This window comes from Apus apus, chromosome 18 (genome assembly GCF_020740795.1).
Source record: "Apus apus isolate bApuApu2 chromosome 18, bApuApu2.pri.cur, whole genome shotgun sequence".
Lineage (NCBI taxonomy): Eukaryota > Metazoa > Chordata > Aves > Apodiformes > Apodidae > Apus > Apus apus.
Genome location: NC_067299.1, coordinates 8,156,710 through 8,168,721, shown reverse-complemented (window position 1 = coordinate 8,168,721; position 12,012 = coordinate 8,156,710). Strand labels below are relative to the sequence as shown.

The 12,012-nt window shown below is 45.0% G+C and overlaps 1 protein-coding gene across 3 annotated transcripts in view; it reads right to left on the bottom strand.

Moving 5' to 3' along the window:
• The window catches only part of LOC127392156 (sphingosine-1-phosphate transporter SPNS2-like), a 136,571-nt gene extending 126,209 nt beyond the window's left edge, over window positions 1-10,362 (bottom strand). For all 3 annotated transcript variants that reach the window (XR_007891201.1, XR_007891202.1, XM_051635770.1), the window contains exon 1: window positions 9,998-10,362. Coding sequence is in view for 1 of the 3 variants with exons in the window: in XM_051635770.1 (XP_051491730.1) it covers window positions 9,998-10,289 (292 nt within the window). In the remaining 2 variants the exon portion in view is untranslated. The remainder of the gene's footprint in view (window positions 1-9,997) is intronic.
• Between the last annotated feature and the right edge of the window lie 1,650 nt (window positions 10,363-12,012).

The window sequence follows — 12,012 nt, the reverse complement described above, 5'->3', positions numbered from 1 at the left end:
TTACCTCTCTTCTTCAGCTACTGTGGCAATCCCTCTCAGTCCACAGTCCAAAAACCTGAGAATTTTGGTAGCTTTGTAATAACTTAAAGTACAACCACTGCACCTTGAATACCTGCCAAAAATGTGCCTTAATATCACATGCATCTTAGCACACCTTTAAGGACAAGGTAATTTTAACGCTACCTGGGAAAACGTTTTATCTTGCAAGAGCTCTACTGGAGCATGACATGAGAGAAGAACCACCTCTGGAAGGGCACTGTGCAGCAACTCAACAAGTGTGTTTTCACTAGAAACAAGCTCCAAGAAGGGCAGCTGTTCTCCCTGCACTGCCTCTTTTGGAGATATACAGGTTTAGAGAGATGTCCCTAGAGAGATGTCCCACTTCTCCAGTGCTCTCAACCCCAGCCACTTAAGATTACCATCCAAAACTTACTTAAGTAGTGAAAGGACCACCAATTTCATGGATGTTAGATCACATATAACACAATGCACTCTGTTCCAAAACTGGTCACGCATCTAAGCTCACAAAATAACTGCAAGCAATATCCTTTTATGCTATGCTGGAATTTGCCATCAAGTGAGACATTAAAATTATGACTATCTAAAAATACATGTTTTACTAAGGAAACAGCAAGTGACCCTAATTTTTAGCAGTTCTACCAAGACCTTCTATAATAAAATAGGCAATAGGAGCAAAGTCATTAATTCTATATTTTTTAGATATTTCTTTACAGTTCAAAGTACACCACAGAGCCAGCAAGGACGGGGCAGTACGTGCTAGGGAAGAGCTGCGAGCTCTTAACGAGCACCCAGCACCTGCACACATATAAAAAAGCAGATTAAATGAACACAGAGGTTAACTAAAAAGTTGGCTATTCTCTCAGCAGTTAAGAAATGTTGTTGGGGAGAAAGACAAGAAGGAAAGGGTAAGAAGATATGCTCACTGTGTGGAATACTAGTGGGCAAGTTCCCAACCTTTGGCCAAAACAACCTCACATTCTGACCAGTGACTCAAGGTTTTTCATTAGGAAGTGTGTAATTGTTCATGCAGTTTATATGCAAGCTTTGATGAACAAACCCACCAGGATTCCACTTATTGAAGGAAAAAAAGAAAAACAAAAAAACCCCACACCAAACACCTCCCTTTCGTCAATACCAATTGGGAATAACACACAGACACACCTCTTAGTGCCTCAAACACCTTAGCTTGGCTAATCATCATCAGGAACCTCAGCACATTGCTGTTATAATAAAAAAAAACAATTACTAGAAACTAACACCTTAATATTTTCCATATCTTGTTATAGGAAAGTCATAATGAAGAGACCAGTGTTTGCCCTTCCAAGCACTATTACTCAAGTACCTCGTTTGGTACTTCCAAGTAACAAATTCCTTAAAAACTGCAAAGGAAAAAAAAAGTCTCATCTCCTAATACTGTCATATCAGACCGATTTTTATCCTTTCCCTGCTCTTCCCCATCAGGGAGGGAACTAACACATCCAAGACAGAGCTGATCAGAAACTGTCAGATTTAATCAGAGCACTGTAGCTGTCACTCACCGGTGACCCTTGGGTATTTTATTTCCTGAATATATAAAAGATTGTCATCCTGAAAGTTAGTCAGCATTTCTGGCAGCTGGACAGAAATAACAAGACTATTACAAATGTTTTACCATTAGAATAGCTGCAACAGTATTTGAGGTCTAACAGCATAGCACACAAACACATGCAATGACCACTCTTAAAACAGCCACACCAATGCATCAGAAATAATTTCTCTTTACTGCATAGTTTGCTTCCTAACTTACACAGGCATTTATTAACAGTGTTGCAATCCTATATTAATTATTATTTAGCACAGATAGTATGCCTGGAACTGCACAAAATTAGTACCTGCCCCAAAGTGCTTAAGCAGCCCTGATTCAGAGTCCCATAACCAAATTTTCATATACCAAACTGCTCAAATACTAAAGGAACTTGGTCAGCTCATGTCATATATGATTATTTAACTCATGCTGCTTGGGAATGCCAAGGTACAGTGAGTCTAGCTGGGATTAAGCTTACAAGCACCAGCCTGCTGGAGAAAACCACCCAACACTAAAGGCAACGTAAAAATGAGAAAGCAGCATCTCATGCAAAAATAAAAAATCCTGTCATAGTCTCACATTTCAAATTAAAAACCTCACTGAAGGGCTATAACAGCAAGAGCACACGGTGGTTTGTAAACTTCCCAGACCACACACCTGGTAGCTAAACTGTGCTAAAGCAACTAGATATGCCAGCATAAAGAGAAAACATCCAAGGTCATCACTGCAACACAGGCACAAATCCTGAAATGCAGCAGTGACAGGCAGAACGAAGTGAAAACTGCAAATCAACAACAGGGCAAGACCCTCCCCTGTCAGATCTGCACTGCTGTGTGGGCACCTTCTCCCTAAGGATCACTTCTCTGAAATGAGAATGTGGAGACAGAGCAGACCCTCAAACTGTAGGAGAGCTGTGTGAAGCAAAGCCCATCTCCAGGCAGGTTTAATTCAGGCCCTGCAGGCTTCAACACCAACAGAGTCCTGTTGACTCTGTCAGCTCACCCACTCTTGTTGTTTTCCATCTTGACAAGAACACAGGGCTCACATTCTCAGACAATAATGACATGTTTCTGATACAAATAAAGAAAATGGGAAGCTATGAAACAAATAATTAACTGTGTTGTTATTTACATCATTATTGGCAGAAGCCTGAGCAAGGAGTAAAATGGATTACTGCAGTTCTGGTTCAATGCAGCCTTAAAATGAAAAAAAATAAATAAAACCCCAAAACATTATCACACGCCAAGGCTGAAAGGGATTTTCATTCCAGCATTTGGTTCTCTCATTCTGCCAGCCAAGCTCCAAGCTGCCACTGCAGCTATTCTCCATATAAACCCTTCTTTTTCCCTCTTTTCCCTCTGCTGTTCTGTTCAGCCACTGCAGTTGCTGACCACCAGCAGAAGCACAGGAAAGGTATTATTATTAAAAAAAAAAAAAGCCTGTAGGAGATACTGTTCACCAACAACATAACCTTGGTGTGTTCTTACTGCTGAAGCCTGAATTTAGGTCTGGCAAGGCATTAGGCTGAGTTTTTCTCTCTTCTCTTCAGCTAAAATTGCCCTGTGACTTCAGCTGTGGTAGAAGATCAACAGTTCTGGAAAAGGATGGTTGATACTTATTCCTTCAAAAACAGAAGTGCAGGTGGCAGCAGCTACATTGCTCTCATGATATGTTTCATTGTTGTTCTCATGACATGTTTCATTGTACCAGCCTGACAGAAGAACTCAATACCTTACTCTGTTATTTTATATTTTGAGAGGTCACTTGGAGGTTCCCAGCCATGCCTTGTGGGGATGCTTTCATGAAACACACAGCACGATGAAGAGTGGAGAGACCATCACAAGGTCCTGGGCAGCTCATCTGAGAGCCTTCAAAAAGAAACCTGCAGCCATTCCTAACTGACAAGAGGTCCAAAGGAATTACCACAAAAGGATTCTACATCAGTCATCCAGGATCTCTCACCTTCTCACTTTTGTGATTATTTATACTGCTGTAAAATCAGACGCGTGGAAATTAGTGTTCCCTCCTGTTCACTTCCTTTCCCTGCATCCCTACAGAAATAGCTGGGTTGCACAAGACAGAAATACCCACAAAATAACAATGAAAACAGATGTGTCAAAAATAAGAAAAAATGTGTATGAGATGCCTCTTGAGCAGGCCAATTCTAAGGCAAGGTACTCATCCAGTCTATGAATAGCACAGTGAATTATTTTAAAAGCACTAAGCTCAAAGGAAAGTTGTAGCAGGTAAGAGCTTAGAACTAAGAGCTGGGTTCTGGGGGGTTGTGTGGGTTTTGGGTGTTTTGTTTTTTGTTTGCTTGTTTGTTTTTTGTGTGGTTTTTTTTGCCCATACCTGTCTCAGATTTGCTTCTTGACTTTCAGTCAAATTCACTAAAAATGGAATTTTCAAGAGAGGCCTATGCCAAGTTCTGTACCCAAACTTCTCTGGAAACCACCAGGAATTGTTCACCTCAATTACCTCTCTCTGGGCTCAACAACCAGCACTGCCTCTTGTCTCCTTCAGACTCTCCCACCCATACCTTACATCTCCCTGATACCTCTTGAAACACATGCATTACACAAAGTACCTTGTACCTGACCAGTAGAAGCTGCACAGCCATGTCCTGGTCTATAATACACACAAAACAATGACGATGCAAACAAGAAACTCAGCAAGAGTTCTGACCTCTGAATTTCCTCATTTCTATCTGTAAAATAAAATTATGGTTTCCCATTTAATCTTCTTGAATAGGAACCATAAGTCTTTATTAATAGTTATGAGGAACCTCAAGAACTTTACAAACCTTATTGGATTCAGACGACACATTAGAACATCACCTTTCCAGCACAAGTTCCTCAGCACTTGAAGGCCCAAGCAAGAGCTGTGGGATTTCATACTAGAAGTCACCTGCTTTTAACAACATCTCTTGAATTTAGTAGCCCACCATGCCATGTAATGGGCAGCTTATTTGCTGCTGATGCACAGTCTAGCAGAAGCAATATATTTATGATAAATAGCAACCACTGAAAATAAGTTGTCTGACAAAATTCAACTCTGGCTTGGCACGGCATTTGAAAAGTCCTGAAGGAATGATTACAGAATTCCCACACTTTTGACCAGAGCAGCTTTGCTACACAGCTTCTGATATTGACAGTCTCAGAGATCAAGGGACCAGTAAGATCATCACAGTATTCCAAAGAACACACTCAATATTTATGAGGATCTTAACTTCATGTAATAAAGGCCACATTCACTGGCTGAGATGACTTGGATGCTTTGGGGATAAAATTAATCAACATGCATGAAAGAGGATCTCAGAGTCAAACAGGAAAATCTGCACATAATAACAAAGATAGTAACTATCTGGCAAACCTACATCACAAGGAAGAAAAATACTATGATTAAACGTAATAAGACTTCACTTGAAATGTAAAATACTCTGGAAGAAATTCTGCCAGCTCGTGTAAGCAGCAGCAAACAGGAAGCAGCTGACTATGCAGTGCAGCCCATCAGAGGGAAAATACCACGTTAAGAACTAGATGCTACCACACAGCCCTTGTTATTGTGCTGCTGCAGAGCACTTGCTGCTGCCTGCTTTTGAAGTGCAGGGGGCTCAGTCCTTCTACCTTCTGCTCACAGTGCAGTACAACTTGAATTTTGAACCAGTAGTAGGTACCTATTCTCCAAGCAAAATGCTGTTGTCCTTTTATAAATTCTCACAGGCATGAGACAGTAGCACTGCTGGCTCACGTAGGTTTGGTCAAAACTCTTTTGTAGTATTTTCCAGCATTTCCAGCACTGCACTCCTTCCACAGCCAAGTCCTCGGTTGAGATTAGCTCAACAAGAGACAAAAAAATGAAGAGCTTGCACTGCCACTTAATGGTTTCTTCCCTGAAATGATAAGTACTGAACAGAGTCTTGTTACATGGGGATAAGGGACTCTCTTTATCCTCTTACATATGTGAGATCTCAGACTGCATGAAGATCATGCAGTATGAAAGATGCTATGAGGTACTAGTACCACAAATTTGAACTCGTAAGTAAAAAGGAAAAAACAACAACAACAAAAAACCAACAGTTTTTGCTTATAAACTCAATGTCTTTACACCTGAGAGTTAGTTTTGAACCTTTCCTAACCCTTCAGTTATAGCTTGTACTACGTAGCTTTAAACTCGACTTTCAACTTTCAATAATCATTTGCATACATGTATCTTCAAAGAATGGTATTTGATTTGCAACTACGTGTTGTAATGAGAGGCTAATTAACACAAATATGGTTATTAGCAAGTTACAGACATTTACAGGACAAAAACAGCAGACCAAAGCCTGTGGCATCCTGTGTCACCGCCAGGATGAGCTAATACCAGCCAAGACTCTGCCACTAACTACATTACCACAGGCAAATCCCTGGCAATCTACAACTCTGTTTCCCTCTCTGTAGTGGGATAGTAAGACTCGTTTGCTTCATTGGATAGTTCTCCAGCTTAATTAAATCATTACCTTTAAATTAAAGGCACTACAGAAATGCCAGGAAGTAGGATCTGAATTAGAAGGTGGAGGTGACACCCTAATGAAGCAAGGCTATTTTCATCATCAACAGCAGGCACAGTAAAAGGTCATCCATGGTATAATTGGGAAACCGCATTCCAAGCTTCTGAGGGCAAGATGACTTTTCTCAGAACTTCATTAAGGAAGAAGGTATGTCCCAGCAACACCAGATGGGCTGAAATGCTGCAGTTCCACAGGTAACCTACAATGGTTTCATTACTGCGAGTTCTCCCTTTTCCTATTCTTTGATTTCCTAATAGCAGCAAAGTATCATGGCTCTTGAAGGAATGCATTTTCCACAGGCAACTGTTTTCAGTACGATCAAAGACCTATTAAGAAAATTGCTGAGGATCATTTCCCTTCAAGTGACTGGTGTTCAGTACAGTTTTCAATCTTTAGAAGAGCCACAGTAGAGACACTCACTTTTTGTCTGGGACAGCTTCTCCCAAATATCATTATGTGTTACCATTCCCCATACAGACTGGAAATTTCCAGCTCTCTGTAAACATGAGGACGTTATTCAAAGAACTTTTAATTTCTGAAGTACTGGAAGAAGCTTACTCTTAAACCCTAAGAAGCAGGTCAGACCTCAGTGGAGGTCCAGTTTCAGCACGTATTCCCAAAAAAGCTGCAACTTAGTGTCAGGTGTGAGGTTGTCCATGTCCTGTACCTCAGAAACTGCACTCAAAGTTCTGTCATGGACCATCCCAGATACCAAAAGGCATATGCCATCCTCAACTCACATAGTCAGGGCAGCTATTTCCTCATTTTTGCACCTGAAAAAATAACAACTCAGTGTACACACAAAGTCTTTGTATCCAGAGCGTAAACACCAAGACACCAAATGTGCTATTCACTTTTTTAGTGAGGTAAAAGCATTTGCTTCTTACTTTTAGGAACTATAGGAGAGGTCAGCCTAGGGTTTTCTGTCTTGTGTTGCCTGGATGCATGTTATCCAGCTTCCTTGTGGTTATGTTAGAGAAGAGTGGAAGATACCCAGGGAACTACATTTGCAAGAAAGAGCTCCACATTTGATCTTTTTATTTTTCCTATTGACTAAAAACACACTAAATATATACCTGTGTGTGTATATATAGACACACACTACACACACTATTATGTGTATTTATATACACCAAATATATACTTGAGTTTTTTATACTTGCATTTGAGACCAGGAAGACCAAAATGGTTGAAACCAAGTTTTCAAGGTAAAAGATGCACTTGTAGTATCATAGCCAAACAGAGAATCCTGTTTTTGGGCATGTCCATCTGCCAGCTACCTACTAACCACTTTGGGCTCCACTGACCTGCTTTTGACTAAATTTGACAGCAGGAAGAAGTCCCAAAGCTCCCAACACTTTCATTTAAAAAAAATGGCTGGGTTGAGGAGAGACTCTTACAAGACAAGAAAGGTTAATGACAAAGGTCAACTCCTATTTGACGTCAGAGATCCCACAGAAGGGATCACCCTAGAGACACAAATCCTCAGGAACCAGTTTCCATTGGTATTCCTGCTCTTCTAACACTTATTTCATATAGAGTTGGAGCCAGAAATTAATTCCAGTTCTCACATCAGTCCACTGGCCTTAGGTAAATAGTAACTTCTGATGCTACTTCCCCTGCCACAACATGGCTAGTGTTAAACTCCCTTATTATGTTGCTGCAATCATTCATATTTGAAATGTACTTTGAAGGTCTGAAGAGTTGTATTCACTAATTATTACCTGTCTTGAGACATGAGCTGAATATTCAAAGTACTAGCTTGATTCATATGCAAGTGCATGTCACATAAGCATGTGGTATGCACCAAGACTCAAAATATAAAAGCAAAGATTGCTTTTAGAGAAGACTTTATTACAGAGTCAGTTTTGAGCTCAAAACACATAATTTTTTTATTACCACAACTCTTCTATTAGACTGGATTTAAATTATTCCTTGTTTTGGATTAGCACTTTATAAAACATCAGTTTAAAAATAAATACCAACTGACAGAAGATAAAAAGAGTGTGCAAAATTTGATTCTGTCTCCAAAGGGAAGTCTGATGTCTGAAATCTTAAACCTTTGATATCAAGCTGAAAGCTAAGTTCACAGGGCAGTTACTGGGCACTGCAAAAACAGAGCTTATCCCAGGAATACTAGCAATCATAGCACTAAGACTGGCAATACTCCACGACAGGAGACAGGTACCTGGTCAGGCACTTTCTTTCTAGCCTTCCCAGAACTGAAGGTGCTTCTGCCTTCCTTTGCCAGAGCATTCCATGTTTTCTGTTCTTGCAGCCAGAAAAAGCAGATGACAAAACTCTTGCTGAAAGTGCTGGAGCAAATAGGTGAACAAAATGTTTTTTTTAAAAAAAAAACAACACAACAGACTGAATGTGTATCTAAGAGGGGTACAGCTTCCTGAACTTTCCACGTATTAAAGGAAAATGGTGTTCTGTGGTAAATCTCTGCACTGGTGAGATTCCTATTCGAGGGTGAGGGACTGAACTGCCATTTCCTTCAGAAATAACTGATCAACCTTTTATCTTCAAGCCTCCCCCCGTAACACACTGACTACCAACCAAGTACTCAACACTTCCCAAGACTGGCCCTTACATATCCTGAAGGAACAAGCCCTCTCTAACAAATAACAACAAAAAAAGTGTCAGCTAAATTTTTGTTCTCATCCTCCCCTCACCTCCCTACCCCAGACAAAACGAAGCCAGCCTGGCCAACTTCCTCTGACAACAGTGAGTAGGTTTATACCCCTTGCACTCTAACACTGCCCTACAAACATACATTATTTTAATCTAGCATAAACAAATACCTGATTTGTTTAACACCACACTGAGTCCCAGTGATTAAAATACGTCTATGCGCCGAGCAATATTTATACATACACAACCCCCTGTATTAAGCTCTGAAGATGAAAATAAAATTATCAGTATTGCCAAACACAGAATACATATTGTATTTTAATGACTCGAGACAGTTGAATACCAAACGAGCCTACTTCATTTCTAATTAGAAAAAGTTCAGTAATCAGCTTCTTCCCTGCCGTTGCTGCCTGACAGGAATAAATGAGGAGTCCCCTCTAGGGACTGTAAACATCCTAACGCACGTTTGTTTCAGAGCTGGTACCGAGCACTGAGCCACACGGTGCTTTTCACACCGCACAGCCGCTAAAAACTACCCGGGAACGTAGGATTTGGAAGCGTTTTACCTCAGGAAAAAGAGAGGCTTTGCCAAGCGCGCTGCCGCTGCCGCCTCGGGGAGCTGCGCGGGGAAGGGACCCTCCTTGGCTGAAGGACAGACAGCCCGGCTGCCGGGACTCGGCACAAACACTCCGATTTTGCTTCAGTGCGATTTTTTCCCTGCCCCCCCGCCCCCCTCCAGAAGGACAGAACCGCTCGCGTTCCCCGATTCCCTGCAGAGTATTCCCGGGCAGCGGCTGCACCTGTCACCCTCAGCCTGCATCCCGCCCGGACGATCCGTAACGCTTCTCCCTCCCCCCCAAAAAAATAATCACCTCGAGCACCCTCCGCCTTTCCACCAGCGCTACCGGCATCACCCCTTTCCCAGAAACACCCCCCCCCCAAACATCGGATTTACTCCGCCGCCCAGCCCAGCCAAACAAAGGACAGACACCTCCTTCGATTTTCGATGAAATTTCACACCCAACTAGAGGACAATACCGGAGGGTCCGCACAACGGGCACCGGCCGCGCCGCACCAACCCCAGCCCAGCCCGGAACCGCAGCCCCCCCGAGGAGCCCCGGGACGGCCCCGGCGGGCGGTGGGGACCGAGGCTGCCCCGTGCCCGGGGACCTGTCTGCGGCGGCCCCGGGAGCCCGTCGTGGGGAGGCCGGGGCTGCCCTCACCTGCCACCGTGTACCGGTCCAGGTAGTTGAGCACGTTGCCCACGCTGAGGATGCCGGCAGCCGCCACCCGGGCCCGGCCGAGGCTCGGCACCTTGTGCCGGGGGACCGGGCGCTCGGGGTGCTTGCCGGCGGGCGGAGGGTTCATCCTGCCCGACAGGGTCTGCACCTCGCGCTCGGCGCTCCGGCCGCAGCAGCCCCGCTCGCCCTCCTCTTCCTCCTCCTCGTCGCCGGCTCGGAGCCGCCCGCCGCAGCCAGGGCTGCTCCCGGAGGAGCCGTCGCTTTCCAGACACATGGCGGGTGCAGGAGCGGCTGCGGGAGCGGGCTCGGGAGCGGCTGCGGGAGCGGGCTGGCAGGGTCGGGCTGGCAGGGTCGGGCTGGCAGGGTCCGCACCGCGTCCCGCCGCCCCCGCCGGGCCCGCCGCCCCTGACAGCTGCCGGGGGGCGGGGCCCAGCGCAAGCCACGCCCCCCCCGCGCCCCGCCCCGCCCCAGCGGCCGCGCGCAGCCGGGGCGCCCCGCCCTGCCGGTGCCTGCGGGGGGGTGGGAGGGGTCGGCGTCCCCCGGGCTGCCCGGGAGCCCCGTGGCCCCCGGGAGCCCTGTACCCCCCCCCCCCGGGAGCCCCGTGCCCCCCCCCCCCGGGAGCCCCGTGCCCCCCCCGGGGCTGCCCGGGAGCCCCGTGGCCCCCGGGAGCCCCGTGCCCCCCCCCGGGAGCCCCGTGCCCCCTCAGGCTCCCCCAGGGCCGTGTCCCGGGGCAGCGCGGGTCTGTCAGCGCGGTGGGACTCACTCAGTTCGGTTCCCTTGCTCTCGTTTTACGATTCTGCAGGGGTGCAGGTACGCGCTGATTGGCACAATGGTATAGTAAGAGAAAGAGAAAGAGAGAAAGAGAGAAAGGAGAGAGAGAGAGAGAAAGAGAGAAAGGAGAGAGAGAGAGAGAAAGAGAGAAAGGAGAGAGAGAGAGAAAGAGAGAAAGGAGAGAGAGAGAGAGAAAGAGAGAAAGGAGAGAGAAAGAGAGAAAGGAGAGAGAAAGAGAGAAAGGAGAGAGAAAGAGAGAAAGGAGAGAGAAAGAGAGAAAGGAGAGAGAAAGAGAGAAAGGAGAGAGAAAGAGAGAAAGGAGAGAGAAAGAGAGAAAGGAGAGAGAAAGAGAGAAAGGAGAGAGAAAGAGAGAAAGAGAGAAAGAGAGAAAGAGAGAAAGAGAGAAAGAGAGAAAGAGAGAAAGAGAGAAAGAGAGAAAGAGAGAAAGAGAGAAAGAGAGAAAGAGAGAAAGAGAGAAAGAAGAGAGAAAGAAGAGAGAAAGAAGAGAGAAAGAAGAGAGAAAGAAGAGAGAAAGAAGAGAGAAAGAAGAGAGAAAGAAGAGAGAAAGAAGAGAGAAAGAAAGAAGAGAGAAAGAAGAGAGAAAGAAGAGAGAAAGAGAAAAAAGAAAAAAAAAAAAAAAGAAAAGAAAAAGAAAAAGAAAGCAACAACAAAAAAACCACCACAAAAAAAGAATCGGAGGGCTTGAGGCAATACCAACGCTGGCTTGTATCCCGCAGCAAGCTGCACCTGAGCCGCACAGGCCCACCCCTCTGGTCTGGTTTTAACAACAAATCTGTAGCAAAAAGAAAATAAAGAAAGAAAAAGCCCTTTGCCTGTTTCCAACCCCCAGCCCTCTCTGCAGTCCCACAGGCTGCCGGGGCAGAGGTGGCGTGAGGCAGGCTGCGGGCAGGCTGCAGTGCCATGCCCACCTGCAGCTTCCTGCTCAGCCCCTGACAATTTCCCTACTGCCCAGAAGTTGCTTCAGGAACAACGTGGGTCTTCGAAGAAAGTCAAATTGCTCCCAAGTTCCCTCCACTGAAAACAATGTCGTCCCGCTCCCTAGCAAGTTCCACCTTTGAGCTAAGAACAGCCAAGAGAAATTTCGTTTCCAAAGGAGAAACCTTCAAAGAGATGAAAGCCTTCACAGCCAGAGCAGCTCCAGCCTGTCGTACCTGTAGTAAAACTATGAAAGGTAACTAAAACCAGAGAAATAAAATGCCTGCAAG